At 42.6% G+C, this 18633-nt stretch overlaps 9 protein-coding genes across 9 annotated transcripts; 8 read left to right on the top strand and 1 right to left on the bottom strand.

Annotated features, from left to right (window-relative positions):
• Positions 1-329: 329 nt before the first annotated feature.
• On the top strand, positions 330-1691 carry SAMD00019534_097230 (hypothetical protein; the record flags this gene model as incomplete). Its single annotated transcript, XM_012895190.1, has 1 exon — positions 330-1691. The coding sequence occupies one exon, from the start codon at positions 330-332 to the stop codon at positions 1689-1691; it is 1362 nt and encodes a 453-aa protein (XP_012750644.1).
• A 382-nt stretch (positions 1692-2073) lies between these two features.
• SAMD00019534_097220 (hypothetical protein) lies at positions 2074-3882 on the top strand (the record flags this gene model as incomplete). The annotated part of the gene is made up of 3 exons (XM_012895189.1): positions 2074-2169; positions 2288-3175; positions 3247-3882. The coding sequence occupies 3 exons, from the start codon at positions 2074-2076 to the stop codon at positions 3880-3882; spliced, it is 1620 nt and encodes a 539-aa protein (XP_012750643.1).
• Positions 3883-3986: 104 nt separating this feature from the next.
• SAMD00019534_097210 (hypothetical protein) lies at positions 3987-5302 on the top strand (the record flags this gene model as incomplete). Its single annotated transcript, XM_012895188.1, has 2 exons — positions 3987-5077; positions 5176-5302. 2 exons carry the CDS (start codon positions 3987-3989, stop codon positions 5300-5302), a joined length of 1218 nt encoding a protein of 405 aa, XP_012750642.1.
• Positions 5303-6043: 741 nt separating this feature from the next.
• SAMD00019534_097200 (hypothetical protein) lies at positions 6044-7215 on the top strand (the record flags this gene model as incomplete). Its single annotated transcript, XM_012895187.1, has 2 exons — positions 6044-6877; positions 6964-7215. The coding sequence occupies 2 exons, from the start codon at positions 6044-6046 to the stop codon at positions 7213-7215; spliced, it is 1086 nt and encodes a 361-aa protein (XP_012750641.1).
• A 549-nt stretch (positions 7216-7764) lies between these two features.
• On the top strand, positions 7765-8322 carry SAMD00019534_097190 (hypothetical protein; the record flags this gene model as incomplete). Its single annotated transcript, XM_012895186.1, has 1 exon — positions 7765-8322. One exon carries the CDS (start codon positions 7765-7767, stop codon positions 8320-8322), a length of 558 nt encoding a protein of 185 aa, XP_012750640.1.
• A 196-nt stretch (positions 8323-8518) lies between these two features.
• On the top strand, positions 8519-8974 carry SAMD00019534_097180 (hypothetical protein; the record flags this gene model as incomplete). Its single annotated transcript, XM_012895185.1, has 1 exon — positions 8519-8974. One exon carries the CDS (start codon positions 8519-8521, stop codon positions 8972-8974), a length of 456 nt encoding a protein of 151 aa, XP_012750639.1.
• A 1422-nt stretch (positions 8975-10396) lies between these two features.
• SAMD00019534_097170 (hypothetical protein) lies at positions 10397-11790 on the top strand (the record flags this gene model as incomplete). The annotated part of the gene is made up of 4 exons (XM_012895184.1): positions 10397-10833; positions 10918-11209; positions 11272-11291; positions 11430-11790. 4 exons carry the CDS (start codon positions 10397-10399, stop codon positions 11788-11790), a joined length of 1110 nt encoding a protein of 369 aa, XP_012750638.1.
• A 351-nt stretch (positions 11791-12141) lies between these two features.
• On the top strand, positions 12142-13312 carry SAMD00019534_097160 (hypothetical protein; the record flags this gene model as incomplete). Its single annotated transcript, XM_012895183.1, has 2 exons — positions 12142-12714; positions 12890-13312. The coding sequence occupies 2 exons, from the start codon at positions 12142-12144 to the stop codon at positions 13310-13312; spliced, it is 996 nt and encodes a 331-aa protein (XP_012750637.1).
• A 148-nt stretch (positions 13313-13460) lies between these two features.
• SAMD00019534_097150 (hypothetical protein) lies at positions 13461-17136 on the bottom strand (the record flags this gene model as incomplete). The annotated part of the gene is made up of 7 exons (XM_012895182.1): positions 13461-14283; positions 14358-14747; positions 14820-15583; positions 15913-16243; positions 16318-16558; positions 16589-16734; positions 16859-17136. Coding segments are annotated over 7 exons (2973 nt in total), but the record flags the coding sequence as incomplete, so codon positions are not given.
• Positions 17137-18633: the final 1497 nt, after the last annotated feature.

The raw sequence follows: 18633 nt of genomic DNA, 5'->3' as shown, positions 1-18633 counted from the left end.
TGGAGCAAAGAGATATCATTCTAAAGACACCAGCTGACAATCCATTCCTGTTGGCCATCACCCGTCACTCAATGTTGGATACACAACTCATCATAGACATCAGCTCCCAGTCATCGACCTTTAATTTTGAACTTTTCGTTCCTTTCTTTAATGCCTGTCCCAACGCCGACCAAGTCTGGATCGAATTCATTGACAAACTTCCAGCCCTCCGGTCTAGCACATATTATTGGTATTCCAAAATTATTGGCAACTGCACTTGGGCCAAGCCAATCTTCCATCTTCTCAAGTATCGACATGTCTACAAGCATTTGTTCAATGGTCGTCAGAAAATGCCCACCAAGCTACAACTTCTGGAGAATGTCCAACGAGATGACATGTTTGAACATCAACAGCTCTACAAACAATTCAAGATGACATCACCTGCCACTGCATATCTTAACGCAACAAGGCCATATCACACCAAGAAGGAACAGTTAAGCCCAAGTCTAAGACTCGATGATGGTGTGCCATCGACATCGATCACACTCCCATCACTATCAACATTGATCATCAAACACATTGTGACATTCCTGGTGTTTGATCGTGCCTGGGACTCCAAATGGATTGTCGCACTGTCCACCGTGTCGTCACAGTTCCATCAAGCAGTGTCCAGTGTTCTGTCAAACAATGTGATACCAACATTGAGCATTCGATCGATGATCACTCACCTTGGATCGTCGTCATCCATGGCCAAACATTGTCTTTTCAAGTCACCGCCACTTCATCTCAATGCAATTGACTTGGAACATATACCATCAGAACATCTCGAGACATGCCTTGATCGACTTGAATCATTGTTGGTGCCCATCAGTCTTTTAACATACGAACGGATTGTGCTGATCAAGGTTCGCGCGCCCAATGTCAGGCACATCAAGTTTGAGGATCAGAATCATCGAACCAACGAGTACATGTTTTCGCGTTGCTCTAAATGGACACGATTCAGCCCGCATGTGTCAATGAGTCATGTGAAGCGAGATCGTCAGGGTCACTGCTACGATCAATTCTTCACACAACTGTTCGAGTTCTATCTCAACGACGAAGGCGCCAACAGTATTCAATCTATTGAGATTGTCTTGCGATCACCTGTTGGGCCACCATCACCACCCCATCACTTCAAAGGTCACTTCAACTTCACCTTGGACATGGAGGCCGCAACAAATCGTCTCTCAACAAGTGAATGGCATTATGACCACAATAACTATCATGAAGATGAAGATGAATATGAAGATGATGAAGATGAAGATGAAGAGGATGATGATGAATATCAAGATGAGGATGAAGATGATAAAATAGATTTATCAGAGTACTTTGAAGATAATACACCAAACAATCTCCAACTGGTCAGCACACTCATTGTTGGACAGCATAGCAGATTCAACAAGTGTCCAATAACAGAGTTCATCAATGTTCGCGAGTTAGAATGGCCCTTGTGTCGATTTAATGCTCGTGGAAAGGAAAGTCGTGCAGAGCTCCATCAGTCCTTTTTCAATGAGGATCAGTCACCAGCATCACAACACCTGAGAACATTGGTATTGAATGTTAAAACAATAACATGTTGTATACCAATGCTTCCAAAGATTCAAACATCAATCCAATCACTCAATATATATCCACGATCTGGCCGGACTGTCCAAACTATCAATCACCGATGAACTCCAAACTCAAATCCAATCACTATTCAATCATCTGGGTCAACCAATATTCTCGTCAATGATCAACATATCAATATTTACTAATTCCACAAGAGATAGGCCAATACTATTCCTATCATTCAATCGATGTTGTGCAAGATGTCCATTCCAGTTATGTGTGATCGATCGCGCACGATCAAAATATCCAAAATTAATTAGAATAAATTCCACTGAAATGAGGGAAACTGATTGGTCATTCGTTTTGGTCGATCGTGAATTATAATTCATTCATTCAACCAATCAATCAAACATACATATAATGGATATAACACTCAAAGTAATAGAACAAATATGGATCAAGTACAAAGACTGTGATAGAATACCTTTTGATGTTGGACTGTCAATGAACAGTGCAATGTACTCATTGTGTAAACATTCAGATTTAACAATTGATAACAATGCAGTGCACTTGATCAATGCATTGCCACTCCTATCAAATGTATGTATGACTATAAACATTGTGACATTGCGCCTATGATCATCATCAACTCTTTCTAATCAATAATGATTGATTGGAATCATTCCTACCCTCTCCCCCTGCACACACATACATGTAGGTGATCAGACGTGGTATGATCAATCAGTTCGTATCTAAAGTCAAACGATTGATCACTTCGATCAAGTTCGACTCAGTGGCTTGGGTGGCCAAGTCTTCAAAGAAGATGGAAAGCACTAGTTTAGAAAGCACGATCCATTGGCGACAAATCACATCGACACCTGGCATCAAGGTCAGTTTGCTCGAAGTGTCAATGGCACTTGTAGACATATGGGAGGCCATTGGAGAGTCACCTAGATCAAGCACATGTCTATACTTGTTCACAAGTGAACTATTCGATATCCTCCTTGCCAATGCAGTTGGTGATGACGATCAACGAGGACAGATATTCAATATGTATATCAAGTTGTTGAAGCACAACAATGACATGGACTTGTTCAAGAAAGTGACGTCGGTGTTTGGTTTGGAGCGTGTCGAGACTGAGCTCATTCAATGGTTCCTCGAACCAAACACAAACAATGATCATGATTATGTGAAGCCTTTATCATCCAAGTCTAGATATTATTACATGGCAACACAACAATATTTATGGGACATACCCAACAAGGCCACATCAAGATTGTTGATCAATCACAAACGAGAGGTACTTGAGTTCTTGGACCGCTTTGTAGGTGGTATCAACGATGGAAGAGAGGAGTTCAATGAACTATTCAAAGTGCTCAACGTCATCCTTGACGACGCACCCAACTACGATGCCAACCAAAGATGGTTAAACAAAAAGCTGGATGAGATGGCTGGGCGGAATCATATTTGGAGTCATATCAACACTGGATTCAGACTGCTCCATCCCCAGATTGGATCAATTGATCAATGTCTCCGATTCTTCCACCAATTTGATATACCAAATATGTGCACGCTCATCACTCTTCTGGGTACATCATTCAAACAGGTAAGTAAAATGACTCCTTCAATCATTCAAACACTGACTCACATGGAATCATTCCACCACATAATCAATAGCACTACTACAAACATTGCGAGTCATTGATATTGGCGACTCTTGATAAGGGGTGGAATGAACTGGTTCTGTTACCTAGTATCATTAAATCCTTGTGCGCAATGGATGAGAGGCATGGCATCCTGGAGGAGAACGCTGTTGACAGACTCTTGGATCAAATGAACAGGATGCCACTCAATGCCAACACATTTGAACGTCTGAAATCGGAGACCTATGGTAATCAAATTGGCACGAGGGCACATAGACCACCACCGACACCAGCGACACCAACGAATCAACTGCCGTTCGTGGCTCCACAAGTTGTACCACAGCCACCCCCATCAAAGTTTGAGTTAAAGCCATATGCATTCATCCCGGACACTAAACTGGGCATGATGATCGATGGATTGCTTGGCGTGGCAGATTTGATGCTGAAGAGTCCCGAGAAGTATGATCGAGCCAACGATATAATGGACGCAGCCATCACAGCATTGTTGCGAACCAATCAATACCGAGCACCAAATGAGGATGACATCATTAGCAAACACAGACAATCAATCGAGCGATTCGTTGTGGCGCACCGTGACATCATTCTCGGGTGGACAAGCCATTCCTGGTGGCTATCGCCCGTCACTCAATGTTGGACGAACAAACCCTAAGTGAGTTTATCTCACGAGCATCAGACTATTACTTCGATCAGTATGTTCATTTCTTTAATGCCTGTCCCAACGCCGACCAAGTGTGGATGAAATACATCGACAAAATGATAAACTGGCATTTTGTCACTCAAAGCTATTCCAATATTGCCAAGGTATGCACCCGTCCTGTACCAGTCTTCCATCTTCTCAAGTATCGACATATCCACAAACATCTGTTCAATGGCCGTCAGAACATGCCCACCAAGATACAACTTCTGGAGAATGTCCAACGAGATGACGTGTTTGAACATCAACAACAACTCTACAAACAATTCAAGAGGATATCACCCGCCAGGGCCTACTTGGACGCAACAAGAATTGGACACACCAAGGAACAATCAGGACCAACTGATGAATATGTGCCGATGATTGCACTCCCATCACTGTCAACATTGATCATCAAACACATTGTGACATTCCTGGTGTTTGATCGTGCTTGGGACTCCAAGTGGATTGTCACACTGTCCACCGTGTCATCACAGTTCCATCAAGCAGTGTCCAGTGTTCTGACAAACAATGTGATACCAACATTGAGTATTCGATCGATGATCACTCACCTGGGATCGCCGTCGTCCAAACATTGTCTGTTCAAGTCACCGCCACTTCATCTTAATGCCGTTGACTTGGAACATATACCATCAGATCAACTCGATACATGCCTCGATCGACTTGAATCATTGCAGGTGCCCATCTGTCTCCTTACATACAGCCGGATTGTGTTGGTCAAGGTTCGCGCGCCCAATGTCAAACACATCAAGTTCGAGGATCGGAACGAGACAATGGATCGCAATACGCAATCCAGAGAGTCCGCGTTGTTACATGACCTTCAGCACTGGCACAAGTTCGGTGTACAAGTATCAATGAACAGTGTAAATCGTGATAGTGATAAACAATGCACCTATCAATTCTTCACACAACTGTTCCAGTTCTACCTCAACGACAACAACAACAACAACAACAACAGTAGCAGTGTTCAATCGATTGAGATTGTCTCACGTTCACCTGTCGGTCCACCATCACTACCCGAGCACTACAAAGGCCGCTTCAACTTCACATGGGATCTGGAAACATCGTCGGAGCGTGTGGATTCTGAGGAATGGGTCTATGACAGATACAGTCTCAATGATGAATACGACGATAATTTTCACCGTGAAATGTACGAATACTTTAACTTGGAAGATGGCGAGGTTCTAGTTGTACGCAATCCACAACATGTCAGCACACTCATTGTTGGAGACCGTGAAATCAATACAGAGTCGTTGTCCATGTTCAGCAATATACGCGAGTTACAATGGCCATTATACTACCACAGCCAACCACAAAACGATCGAGTCCAGGCACTTCACGACTCCGCACGAGATCTCCATCGATACCTTGGTGATCGATCAGCATCACAACACTTGGCAACATTGACATTGAAAGTGGATTTGCTGAGTGACTGTATACCATTGCTTCCAGAGGTTCCAACATCGACCAAGTCACTCAATATCTATTTACATCAAAAGGAGACTTTGGTCAAACAATCAATCGCTGGAACAATTCAAACTCAAATCCAATCACTAATCAATCATCTTGATCAACCAATATTCTCAACACTGACCAATGTATCCTTATACATGATGTTCCAAAGAGATCAGCCAATTCTTATTCGATCATTCCAGAGATGTTGTCCAAGATGTGCACTCAAGTTATGCGAGTGATCGATCAAAAATAATCAACAAAAATAAATTCCTTGAATTTGAGTGATCAATCTATCAACGAATGAATGAATGGATATAACACTAAAAGAAATAGAACAGTTATGGATCAAGTACAAGGAGAGTACAAGTATAACATTGACCCATAGGTTGTCGATTAACAGCGCATTACATTCATTATGAAAACATGCCGATCTAACAATCAACAACAATGCAGTGCATTTGATCAATGCATTGCCACTATGATGAATGTAGTTGATTAGAGATCCGATGATCATCAATCATATGATGGTAACTCAAATCCAGAGTTTGATCATGTCCATCCAGTTTGATTCGATTGCATGGGTGGCCAAGTATCCATCATACCGCAACCAAACACAGGCAGTCCATAGAGACGACATAACGATCAATTGGCGACAACTGACATGATCAATCTTATCCAGTTCGAAACCGATGCATGGGTCTCAAAGGCACCAAGAACAGGGGACATCTGGCCCCCACCACCACCAACAACACCAGATATCACAATCGATTGGCGTCACCTCGAATCAACGCCAGAGATCAAAGTCAGTTTGATCGATGTGTCCATTCCACTTGTGAACATATGGTCCAATAATGGACACAATGGAACTCGAGGTATGGGTGGACAATATGACAAGTTATACCTGCTCTCTGATCAGCTATTCAAATTCTTGATCGCCAAACATGGTGATGGTGATACCCAACGAGAACAGATTTTCAACATGTACATCAAGTTGTTGAAGCTCAACATGAGCTTGTATCAACAGGTGACATCAGTGTTTGGATTGGAGAAAGTTCAGACTGAGCTCGATCAATGGTTCCTCGAGCAACCCACGGTTGATGATGTGTGGAAGAGTCACGCATTCGAAGATAGGCATTATTATAGAGATAGGCTCGAGTACCTTTGGGCCATTCCCGACAAGTGCACATCACCATTGTTGACCAACCACAAACAATATGTGCTGGACCTCTTGCTCTTTCAAGATGGCTACAGTGTTGACAGTATATTCAAACAGATGTCGGATGTGCTCTGCATGGTCTTGGAAGACGCACAGAACCATGATATCAACCAAAGATGGTTGATCAACATGTTGGAGAAGACTTATACGATCGATCCTAGCTTCAGACTGCTCCAACCATTCATCCAACCAATCGATCAATGTCTTCGATTCTTCCATCTGCTCGACACCTCCAACATGAACACAATCATCACTCGCATGGGTCCATCATTCAAACAAGTAAGTAGTACTTTATCACTCACATACCCTCAATCACGCACCTACTCAATCAATCAATCAACCAATCAATCTAACATGATGATCAGTACTACAAACATTGCGAACAACTCATTGTTGGGACGCTTGAAAAGGGACTTGAGGAACTCATCTTGCTCCAAGGTATCGCCAAATTCTTGGGAGTGTCCTTTGGGTCCAAGAATAATGAGGAAGACTGTGGTGCAATCCTGGAACTATATTCATGGACTACCGCTCAACACCAACACCTTTGCCTGTCTGGTCAAGTCTTATCCCGACAAAGGAATGGAAGCAATATTGAAGACACAGGAACAGGCACTTAAAGAGTATCAAGAGCAGCAACGACAGTTGGAGCTTGCTAATCAATATAGTTCAACTTGGGGCCAATATTCCATTCTAGCCAAACAGACCATAAAGGCAAAGATTGAACCTGGATCACAATATTCATTCAGACCCCATGATAGAATCTTGGACACTCAACTTGGCATGATTATCGATGGATTGATTGGTGTGGCCGAGTTGATGATGATGAATCAAGAGAAATACAATCAATGGAGAGACTTCATGGATGCTGGCATCACAGCATTGTTGCGAGTCAATCAATACCGTGCACCAAATGAAGATGACATCATCGACAAGCACAGACAATCAATCGAATCATTCATTGTTCGACATAGAGATATTGTCCAAAAGACACCTGTTGACACTCCATTCATATTGGCAATTACTCGTCATTCATTGTTGGACGCACAACTCTTCAGAGACAAGGTCACCGAGGCGCAACTTCATAGACTTAAGGAGTATGGTCATTTCTTTGATGCCTGTCCCAACCCCGACAAGTATGGATGAAGTACATTGACCGTGAGCTTCGCATGGATTGTTATGGCGATCAAGGTTATACCGAGATTGCCGATGCATGCACTCGTCCTGTACCAATCTTCCATCTTCTCAAGTATCGACATGTCCTCAAACATCTGTTCCAAGGTCGCGAAAAAGGTATCCCTACAAAGAGCCAACTTCTGGAGAATGTCCAACGAGATGACGTGTTTGAACATCAACAACAACTCTACAAACAATTCAAGAGGATATCACCTGCCACTGCATACATCAATGCGACCAGGCCATACCACACAAAGGCACAATCAAAGCCAAACTCAACACAAATTGATGGTGTGGCATCAATCACGCTCCAATCACTCTCACGATTGATCATCAAACACATTGTGACATTCCTGGTGTTTGATCGAGCCTGGGACTCCAAGTGGATTGTCACACTGTCCACCGTGTCATCACAGTTCCATCAAGCAGTGTCCAGTGTTCTGTCAAACAATGTGATACCAACATTGAGCATTCGATCGATGATCACTCACATTGGATCCGTCCAAACATTGTCTGTTCAAGTCACCACCACTTCATCTCAATGCAGTTGACTTGGAGTACATACCATCAGAACATCTCGAGACATGCCTCGATCGACTTGAATCATTGTTGGTGCCCATCAGTCTCATAACAATTTGCCGGATTGTTTTGATCAAGGTTCGAGCACCAAATGTCAAGCACATCAAGTTCGAGGAGCCAATCTGGAACAGAGATCACCCTCACAGAGGGAACCTAAGGAGAATACTAATGTTTATTGTGAACGTCGGTGATATGTTTGCAACAACGAACATATCAATAAGCCAAGTGAATCGAGATGTGGAGGGTCACTGCACTGACCAATTCTTCACGCAATTGTTCCAGTTCTACCTTGGTGATGGCACCAACAACAGCAGTAGCAATGTTCAATCGATTGAGATTGTCTCGCGATCACCTGCTGGACCACCGACTCCACCTGAGCACTTCAAGGGCCGCTTCAACTTCACATGGGATTTGAGGTCAAAATGCGAGGAATGGATAGACGACGGCCATTATATTATTATTTATGACGACGAATTCCTTCTCAGAGGAAAAGTTGTAGATTATGTTCATTATCACTCACCTCGTGATTTCTTTAACATTGACATCCAGGCATCACGCAATCCACAACTTGTCAGCAGACTGATGATCGGGTACGAATACTACGGAGTTATTAAGGTGCCATAAACAATGTTCAACAATGTTGGCGAGATTGATTGGCCAATCATCTTTAAAAGAAGTTTCCAGCGCAAAAAAAACGACTTTGACATTGTTCAACATTATCAAGCTCTGAAGAGGCATGCCAAAGACCTCCATCAATACTTTAGTGATCAATCATCAGATGCTATTGTGATCACAACATTAGGATTGAATGTTGAGGTATTGGGTGATAGTATACCATTGCTTCCAGAGTATTGGCCAACATCAATACGAACACTCAATATATATATAGATGATATAGATATGATGACCCGAGATTCAGTCACTGGTGTATTTTACAATCAATTGCAGACACTATTCAATCATTTGGATCAAACAATATTCTCCTCAACTCTGACCACCTTATCCATATACATGTGTGTCAAACCAGATAGTCCGAATCTCTATCGATCATTCCAGCGTTGTCCCTGTCGTCCTTTCCAACTCAATCAATAAACAAAATATCTCCAAAATTAAAATAATAAATATGAAATGAGGGAAACCAAATTGATCAATCAGTTGATGATCTCTAAGATCATTCATTCATTCAATTAATCAACCAACAAGAATGGATATAACACTCAAAGTAATAGAACAACTATGTTTAAAGTATAAAGACTGTACAAGTATAACATTCGATGTTAGGTTGTCAGTAAACAGTGCAGTGTACTCCACTTTTATCTACATTTTTGTCAACCCGGAAAGTCCAGCATATCTCTATCGATCCAACTCAATAATCATCAATAACATCCTAATATTATGGAAATTTTTGAGGTCCTTTGTAACTTTTTGATCAAAATCTAGATATTCTTGGATTCGTTTTTCCCTCATTTGGTAGTATAATTTGATGTGACAATCAACTATGTAAGTGTATTATTGTAATAATTCACTCAACACAGCTTAACATATAATAATAATAATATGGATACGATTATATCAAGTTCAATCAATGTGATTGAGAGATTGAGCAGTATACCTTATGGGACAACAATCAGTATCGAGGATCACTTGACAATAAATAGTGCATTCTTTGCATTTCAACAATATTTAGAACCTTTGAATCAAGACAAAGTAGCTATCTTGCTCAATCTACTTCCTTATCTTTCACAAGTATGTTCAACAAGTCCTCGAGAGTGAGGCATCGCTTATGACTCTGATTGATCATCAATCACACACTCACACACCATGATCAAACAGATTAGAAGCAATCAGACTTTTGGACAACTACATACTCAAATCCATCAATTGATACACAGTGTAAAGTATAAGAATGATGCTTGGAGTTTCCAAACATCACCTAAACCATTGCCCCAAGATAGCCAGCATTTTGGATATCAAAGACCGCCAGTGGAGCATGGCACTCTGGACTGGAGACAACTGTCCACGTTGCCTGGTATCAAGGTCAACCTGATGGACATAACACTGGCATTGCTCGACCTGTGGAGGTCTCAGTTGGATGATGAAAAGATACCATCTCATCGATACTTTGGCACAGAGGAGCACACCTTCCCCTTCCTCGCCACCCCTGAGCACATCAACACGTTGCTCAACGAGACAGAGAATGATGATCACAAAAGGAATCTGGTCATCAACAAGTATATACGACTACTAGAGTACAGTGTAGATATAATGCCAATGTTGATCCAATTGTTTGGTTGGGAGGCTATATCGCTTCACATGGATCAATGGTTCATGATACCACTCGATCCCCGCTTCGAAGGCTACCTATCACATTCCGAGCAAAAAGAGATGGTCGGCTTCACAGTCAATCGTATAATCTATCTCAACTCCATACCCAACAAGGCAGCATCAAAATTGTTACAAGAAAACAAACAATACATACTCAAGTAAGTTCAATCACTCAATCAATCTTGGAATCATTCCGATCAATCACTGACATCACTCACTCCATCAATCACTCAATCAATCAGGTTCTATCAACGTCATTTACTTAAGAGTGTAGATAGGATATCACCTCAGAGACTAAGTGGAGTGCTGAGTGTAGTATTGAATGATCCAGAGAATAAGGAAGCCAATCAGGTAGTTTTGATTGATTTGTTGACATCATTGATCAACAGTACTTCCAATCATTGGCCTGATACATGGTTCGAACATCTACATCAATTCATCGAACCAATTGAACAATGTCTCCAATTCTTCCATCGACTGGACCACCAGAGTATCAACACTCTGATCACTCTCATTGGACCTCCCTTCCTAAAGGTATGCATTCATACATTCATTCATATACTATCGCTCACTAACTCACTCAATCATACATGTAGTACTACCAACTTTGCGAGGAGTATATCATTGATACACTTGACAATGGAGTACATACATTTATTATGTTCAAAGGTATTATTAATTGCTTTGGAAAAGCAACAAGAACACCATCATCCAACAACAACAACAACAACAACAACGATACACCAACATTAAGGAAGTTATTGGACAAGTTGTATTCAATGTCAATCAATGCCACCAGCTTCAACTCTTTGGCCAAGCCAAATGTACATGGACACAAACAACCTGACATATCAAACAAGGAGCTGGCAGAGATAATCGATGGTCTGATCGATCTGAATTGTATTGTGGTTCAGGATCAGGTTGGGAAGTCGACCGACTTCACTGATGCAGTTCTGGCAGCATTGACCAAGGTCACTGACTATCCCACATTGACCAAGATCATCGAACAACACCGAAACATTCTTCTTCGATTCGTCCAAGAGCGCGGAGACAGTGTTCTTGGTCAGCCACCCTACAACAATCAATTCGCTCAGGTAATCACACGACTAAAGTGACGGGTGTGTGTGTGAGTGATTGATTGATGGGCGGACCTATGAAGTGACCCATCAAAATTTTGGGGTGTTCCCAAGATCAGGTCCCTTTAAAAACCATCAAGATTAAAGCGTGTCCGCGTGGGAAAACGATGGTTCAAGTTCATGTTCGTTGAGAATCAATCATTCATCCCCGACACATAATCATAATCATACATACACATAATGATTAATAAATATATATCTCAATCACAATCACTATCAATTATTTTGTTGACGACGTTGTTGGTGTTGACAGTATCCAACTTGTCAGCAGCCAGTCCAGCCAACACAGCCAACACAGCCAACACAGCAATCTTCACCGACACATGTCCGATGTGCCTACAATTGAATGACTCATGTTTGCCAGACAGCTCAAGATGTCCATCAGAGTCCACTTGTATTATTCAAGCGGACAAGAGGGCAAGATGTGTTGCACTGCCAGGTCTAGGAGGCGACTGCGTGGCCACCAACTATAGATGTGCACTGAGCTACTCGTGCATCGATGGCGTGTGTGCACCCGAGTACTATCTAGGCCTTGGCGAACACTGCTACACAAACATCACCCATCAATGTGTCGATAGTCTCCAATGCATACCACTTCAAACATTTGTCAAAGGTGAATTGGGTATATGCCAGAATGAGCGATATCCAAATTGTAGCAACGCGAATCAGTGCAGATACAACGAGACCTGCAGCAATAATATTAGTAGTGGTAGTAGTACATCGGATCTATCACAAGGTATCTGTGTACCATTCACCAATGATGGTGATGATTGCAAGTCCAGTGACACCTGCTTCCCATCAAGCGCATGTTACAACAACAAATGTATTCAAAAGTTCTCCCTGGACCTTGGAGGCAACTGTGCTCCATCCGCTCAACTATGTGATGTATCCAAGAATCTCACCGTAAGTATCCTCCCCACATTGGAATCATTCCAGCCCCCCACATCCACACTCCAATCATATACTCCATCCCTCAATCAATCACACCCACACTCTCCAATCAATCACTCAATCCAACAACATTGGAACCATTCCAGCCCTCGCCTCACACTAATCAATCAATCAATCAATGACTTAGTGCATTAATGGAACTTGCCAGAGTAGGAGCCTGGCCCAGAAATGTTCAGCCTTCTCTGATTGCCAGACGTTGCCAGAAGATCCAAAAGGATTGATGATGTGCATGTGTGATGACACTTACAATGTTGGTAGTGGAGTGTGTCTGACACATGTCAACATCTATCAAGAGGATAAGTACAACTACATCAACTACTTCCAATGTCTACAAAAGAACAAGTGTCATCACATCAAGAATATCGTACCAGAGAGCTGTGCCTACAAGTGTGGCAATCCACTACTCCAAGCAACAAACTATCAATGTGCTACCAAACTACTCAGCCGCAACAACAGCACCTCCAATGGATCACCATCATCAACTATCCATCTTCTTGGAAACTATCACATAGCCATACTCATCATTTTTATTGGCTCACTCATTCTTTAATACACGACCAATCATATTATTTATCTAACTAATGGAATGATTCCATATGCTGTGCACTGATTGATCAAGATCTATGATCAAGATCTATGATAAAGATATAGTTAGTGCACTGATTTGATCGATTTATTGAATGAATGAATGATTAGTATTGTTGATTCCTCAACAGATACAACTCAATCTTGAGTAGGAGTGACCTGGTCTTCTTTTGTTCAACTCCGGTACTACTATCATTGCGATAGATATCGTGGATGTCATAGATTGGAATGGGCATCTCCTTGATGATATAGTTCTGTTTGAGTGAGTTCTTGATGTTGGCCAAACCCATGCTTCCAATGCCATTGTTGTCCACCAACAGTGTCCTGATCGATCGGTTCTGATAGATGGCCTTGGCCAGCGCCACTGCGCCCTGGTTGCCCATCATGTGCCACGAGATATCCAGCTTCTTGAGAGACTGCACGGATCCAAGCGAGAGGAGCAGAGGCAGTATGCAACGCTGCAACTGTTGTTGGGCCTTGGGTCCTCCACGCATCTTTAGCACCTCGATCGTCTTGCTCGACTGCAAGAAGTTGGAGATGGCCAACACGGCTTTGGATCGCTGCGCACCCGGACTGCCGCGGAAGCAACCGTCCAGGACCAGCTTGGTGATGCTCTGGTTGCCGTATAGTGCACGGCCCAACTCCTTGACACCCCCATCAGTTATCTCATTCTCTGTGAGGTCCAATACCTTGATGTTGTGAATGGCGGAGCATGCGATCAGGTTGGTGATTGACAATCTAACCAATTGATTCTCGCCAATGTTGAACGTTGTCAATCTACGCTTATCAATGAAGCTCAACAACTCCTTAATGCTGTCGGAAGGTATCAGTGTTCGCACCAACAATATCGACTGTAAGTTTGTCAAGTTTGCAAACAACTGGCTCAGTACTGCTGTGTCCTCCTTGGTCTTTAGTATGTTCCTTGATAAGTTCAATCTGTTTGATTGATTGATTGAGTGAGTGAGTGAGTGAGTGAGATCAGTCCAAGCCAGGCCAGCCGGATGACTTACACTTCAAGCTTGGATTTGCCATAGTCAACGACTAGACTCTTGGGCTTCAGTTGGGTATCGGCAAGGTTGAGCTCCTTAAGGCTGGATCCCTCGTTTGACAGCCATCGTGCAACGTCAATACAGTTGTCCAATAGTTTGTTGCCAGAGAAGTCTACAGACTCGAGTGATCCAAAGCTTCCACGACGCAATGCTTCGAATATTAGCTTGATGGCAGTCTGTGATACTCCAATCGATGAGATATTCAATGTCTTGATGGCGCCAGTCTGACCATACTGAAGGTATGCCACGAATGAGTTAATACTCTTCTCATCAAACAAGTTCTTAGACACGTCCAACTTTGTAAGATTGAGTGACTTTTGGTTCTGGATCACATCGAACAACATCATCATGCTGAGTTTGAATGAGCAAGTGCGAGTTAGTGAGGTGATCAATCAAACGAACATGCTCGTGGTCAATACATACGACTCCTTGGGCAGCGTGAGATTGGAAAGTGTGATTGAGTTGAAGGTCGTGTTGGAGGAGAGGAGTGCGATCATCTCAGAGACGAGCAGGTTGAGGTCTACTTTGTAGTTCTTGATCACGAGCTCTTGGAAGTACCAGTCATAGCGCAGTGCGTGTAGCAGTGGAACAAGGTCCTGGTTGGTGAGTGGCTCGCGAGTGTGCTTGGTGAATAGCTTCAGGTTGAACACCTTGTGCTTGGCATCGCCCACAAACGCATTCTCAATGTACCAGCACACCGTCTGCTTGACCGGCGTCTGGTGGTAGGCGCACAAGGACTTGTACGCCGCCACCATTATGCTGGTTGGAGTGTGGTCGGGTGGCGCGATGGCTTCGAGGCGCGAGGGTGGCGACACCTTGTGCTTCATCTTGAGTGGGTAGGGCCAGTTGTTGAACGAGTACTCGTAGATGCGACGTATGCACGTGATGATGTGGTCGCAGTCATCACTCTGTGCATTGACCCTGTGCTGCTTGAAGATCAGCTCCAGCTGTTGTGGTGTGGTGCTGTTGATCTCGACCAGGTCCAGCAGGTGGCCCTCGCGGCCTAACTTTCCATTTGTATGTTTGAATGTGAATATCTTATTAATACCAACTACCAACACCCTCTTGACTGGGCCTCTCTTTCCATTCTTCATTATATATCCAATATAAGATACGTCCTCATTCCTCTGTGTCATGTAATTCTTAATTGCCTCTGTGTGAGTTTGAGTGATGGAATGATTCCAGGATGAGTGAGTGAGTAAGTGATTGATTGATCGATCGTGTTTGGCGCGTGTCATAAACATACTCAACTCGTTTGGCGCCAGGAATTGGAAGGATATCTTGGCATTGTAGTCACCAAGCTTTGTGATCAGTTTGTCAAACTCTTCAGCAAACTCGGGTTGCTTGAACATTGATGTCAACTCCTGCTTGTTCTGCCACAACAATCGATGGAACAAGTGTAATTGTTGCATTGTGGCCTCATTCGAGAACTCTGGTTGGGTGTGATGAGTGAGTGATTGAGTGAGTGATTAAGTGATCGATGGAGTGCACTAGGACACATAACATAACATAACATACGATAACTTTGAGTTGAGAACCTTGATCCGAGTACAGTCTTGAAGTAGTTGGACTCGCGGAATATTTGTTTGATGCTCTGTTTGATGGGTTCGATGTCTTTGAGTTCGCCATAGTCCCATGAGGCACCTGTGATAGCATGTGATAGCATGCGTCCAATGATCACCAGGTTGTTTGATGATCGTGCTGATATATGTATATGTGATGGAATGAGGTCATATGCCTCGGGCGATGTGAACGCTGTCGAGAAGAACGTATTGATCAAGAAGTTTGATACTCCCAGATTGTCCTCCTCATGTGGCCATAGCTCGTGATAGAACATCGACACGACCCTGATTGATTGAGTGATTGAGTGAATGAGTGAGTGAGAGTGATCACTTGTCCATGAAATCTATGTGATACCTACTTGATTGGGACTGGAAGCTTGCCAATTGACTCCTCTGATGTGATGATGGAGGCCAGTTGCTTGGAGTAGGCGTGTAGCTGTGCGCCGGTCGTGGCGTCGACACCCTCTTGCAAGTTCAATCCTTTGTCTTGAATGATCTGGAGAATGAATGTTCGCAGAATGTCTTTGATGTACTGCTGACCAATCTTCTCCAGGAAGAATGAGATCAACTGTGGCAATGAGAAGATACGCTTGCCTCCACCTAGGCCGGCCAGCGTCGGACTGGCCTTTCCCGACACTATACCCTTGTAATCACAATGTATAAAGTATCTCATCAATCTCAATGAGTTATTACATCCAATCGAGATGGTCACCAACATCTTTGACAAGGCCAAGTACTCGTCCTGTCCCACAAAGGTATAAAGCTGCTTTAGGATGCTGATGGATGAGTGTGTTAATTTATGGGACAAGTGTGATGTGTGGGGAAGGGGGTGGTGGGGTAGTGGGGTGGAATGATTCCAGCCTCTCCCTCACCCATCCGCTCACTCATGATGATACTTACTCAATCTGATTGTGAGCGATTGTCTTGAATAGGGTATCGAGGAGTGATGCTTCCTTTGTGGAGTACATGAGGGTCATGGATTTGTCTTTGATTCGTGCCGCTTGCTCCTCATCAGTGATGATGGAGCCTGGTGGCAACATCTGTGAAGTGTCGAATCCAATCGGTTGAAATACAATCACTGTGTTTGGATTGCCCTTTACAGAGTTCTCTGCAGAGATCATAGCATTGTACGCTTGAGATGTGGTTGACAACTCCATTATTATTCTATTTGATATATATATTTATCTATATACTATCTACTATTATTGTTGTATAAGTAAGAAGTAGTAGTAGTTGTTAACAATTAAGTATTATTACAACAAAGTGTAAGTGTTGAGTCATGAATGAGTGTGAGTCGGAAGTATGATTAACACCAAAGTGATCAAAAGAGGCTTTTTTGATTTTTCAGACATTTTCTTTGATTCAAAATGATCACTTTTTGAAAACGAGTGAGATTCATCCTGGTTCCACATGATCAGATCACTTCACTAATCAATCAAACAATTAATCAATCAACCAATCTCAGTCAATCAATCAATCTGAGGTGAATAGAGAGAGATGGAGATCAATTTGGCGATTTCAAACATTCAACTAACCAGGCGTAAGGTTGTCGTCATGATAATGTTTACATTCTAAATGACGAATGGTGGGTCAATCAATCAATGACTCCGTGAACAATCATTCAAAGAGTTTAAGTAAGGTAGTGTCATGAGTTTGAAATAGGGGATGGATACTGGATGTAGGTAGGTATACCAACATACACACCATTTCCATACTCCCTTCAAGTATGTACACGTCAATTCCAATCACTACTAAAACAATCGTTTAGTAATTATAATTATTGTTATTATTATGATTCGTTTGGATTGATTCATTCATTTCGTCGTAACAAGTGTAGCGCTCCCAATGCTGCATTGCAATGCCAATCAATGTCTATTCATAAGTGATCGGCTTTATAAACCGAGTGATCATCGTTATTATTGTTTATATGGGTGCCAGTGTGTGTGACAGCCGATCTTGATCATCATCCCACACTTTTAGTGACACTAACTAACACTTCCACATTATTGTTGGTTTAAGCATTCAATCATACTATCAATCAATCAATCAATCACAGATACACACTAGCACACATTTCTAGTTCTTATGGAATCCTGATCACTTAAGTGTTATCTTGTGTGGTGTATATACACATACTCGGGGATGTTGGATGTATGTATGGCTTGTTGGAGGAGTTGGGACATCCGTTGATGTCTCAGATCAAACATAGATATATATAAATATATATATTTCAACCCATTAATAAAGTTGATTGAGAGAGAGTGAGTGAAAGTGTCTGGTCGCGGATGTCCACGGAGAGGATGGATGGAAGGAGTGCATGTGTCTGGTGAGTGTATCAAAGTCGACGGGGACGACATGACTTACAATTAGCTAATATTAACAAACAACGACGAACATATTAATGTTGACTTTGCCAGATCTGTGGATTGATTGATGGATGGTGGACCACGATCACCACTTGTGATGCACCTCCTCCACCATTCGGCTGACCGGACAGCAGCACCAGCACACTCGCTCATCACTCACTACTTCACTCATACATCCATGTACCTACCAACATCAGTCCATCAATCCATCAATCCATCAAATCAAATCAAATCAAATTAAATCAATCAAATCAATCAATCAATAACCAATCAACAATCACTCCAATGTGACAGCCCTACCTACATATC

The sequence above is a fragment of the Acytostelium subglobosum genome (genome assembly GCF_000787575.1).
Source record: "Acytostelium subglobosum LB1 DNA, scaffold: scaffold23, whole genome shotgun sequence".
In the NCBI taxonomy this organism is placed as follows: Eukaryota; Evosea; class Eumycetozoa; order Acytosteliales; family Acytosteliaceae; genus Acytostelium; species Acytostelium subglobosum.
Note: the sequence above shows the minus strand (reverse complement) of the source record. Positions and strands in the feature narration are given on the sequence as shown.